This window comes from Trachymyrmex cornetzi, unplaced genomic scaffold (genome assembly GCF_001594075.2).
Source record: "Trachymyrmex cornetzi isolate Tcor2-1 unplaced genomic scaffold, Tcor1.1 scaffold1056, whole genome shotgun sequence".
In the NCBI taxonomy this organism is placed as follows: domain Eukaryota; kingdom Metazoa; phylum Arthropoda; class Insecta; order Hymenoptera; family Formicidae; genus Trachymyrmex; species Trachymyrmex cornetzi.
Genome location: NW_017295605.1, coordinates 9,883 through 11,261, shown reverse-complemented (window position 1 = coordinate 11,261; position 1,379 = coordinate 9,883). Strand labels below are relative to the sequence as shown.

The 1,379-nt window shown below is 36.9% G+C and overlaps 1 protein-coding gene across 1 annotated transcript in view; it reads left to right on the top strand.

Annotated features, from left to right (window-relative positions):
• Nucleotides 1-220: 220 nt before the first annotated feature.
• The window catches only part of LOC108759803 (uncharacterized), a gene marked incomplete at its 3' end in the record, with an annotated part of 10,755 nt that continues 9,596 nt past the window's right edge, over nt 221-1,379 (top strand). Inside the window, exons 1-2 of the mRNA XM_018505439.1 lie at nt 221-535; nt 605-901. Coding sequence (XP_018360941.1) covers nt 221-535; nt 605-901 — 612 coding nt within the window. The remainder of the gene's footprint in view (nt 536-604; nt 902-1,379) is intronic.

Here is a 1,379-nt window from a genome sequence, read left to right as displayed (position 1 = left end):
TTCTCCTGAGTACAATGTACGGTCAATAAGCTGTGCGGCGCCCACTTTACAGTTGGCCATAGGTGATACTTTCAAAAGTTGTGCTCTGGGAGAAACAATTGAGAATGCACGTTAATTAGTGAAAAAATTACGAACGCCGACATTAAAGGGGATACTAAAAGCAATGAAATGGCGTAAACCAATAATTGATTGCGTGACTCGATGGAACTCAACAGTTGATATGTTGGAGCGGTTACTGAAGTTCCGTGATATCTGCGAGACCAATGAAGAGCTTCATATGTCACAAGAAGCATGGACAGAGATTAAAAGTATTGTCCAAACTCTTACGACTTGCAGAATAGCCACTAAAAATCTACAACGTGAACAGTTGACTTTCGGGGATTTATACAAAGAATGGACATGTTGTATCCTCCGCACACAAAAGTTTGGCACAACATTATCTGAAGCCTTAGTGCGAGCAATGAAAGCCCGAGAAAAGCAACTTTTTCAATCAGAACCATTTCTCGCAGGAATGTTCATGGATACCCGTTTTAGTGTATTATTATCCGCGCAGGAAACGACGCAAGCTATGATTTATATTCGAAAGATATGACTTCATATGTAGAAAGTGAGAAAAAACACAAGCGCCGATACAATATCTGATACAGCAGTTTCCGGTAATGAGGAATCGGATGCAGATGAAATGGAGACATTGCTCCGAAACGCGGAAAAGAAAAAAAGACGCCGTCGGAACAAATGCACAACTGTTATTGAAAACATTATCAATGCCCTTGAGACCCATGCAAAACATACAAGGCTAAAGACCAAAGAAAGCATTTTAGAGTTTTGTGAAAACAAAAAATTAGTGATGCCAGAACTGTATGAGCTCTCAAAGATTATTTTAGCCGCTCCGTCTACACAGGTCAGCGTAGAACGTCTATTCTCCGCTTTAAAATTCATTATATCCCCGCTAAGATCTAATCATTCAAAAGAATTAGTCGATGACATTCTCGAAGTCCATTGCAACCATTTCTAAAATTTTGCCACTATACAATTAAGATATCTAGGACAGAGGATATTAATATTCTATATTATAAACTACTTTCCAATTATAAATTATAAACTATTACTTGAATTACTTCTATGTTATATGTTATGATTATTATTCTATGATATATATATTCCTTGTTACATTCTATTCTTATAAACATTTTAATAAAATTAATTTCGCTAAAAAATTGACTCATGCGTGACTGCTTCCAAAAACTTGGCATTATAACGATATGGGTATTAATATCGGTATTATAACGATATTATAACGGTATTTGTAACAATATATGAGTACCCAGGTAAGGTTTGCCGACTCTCACCCGATGTTGAACGTTGGGCCGACGTTGGCG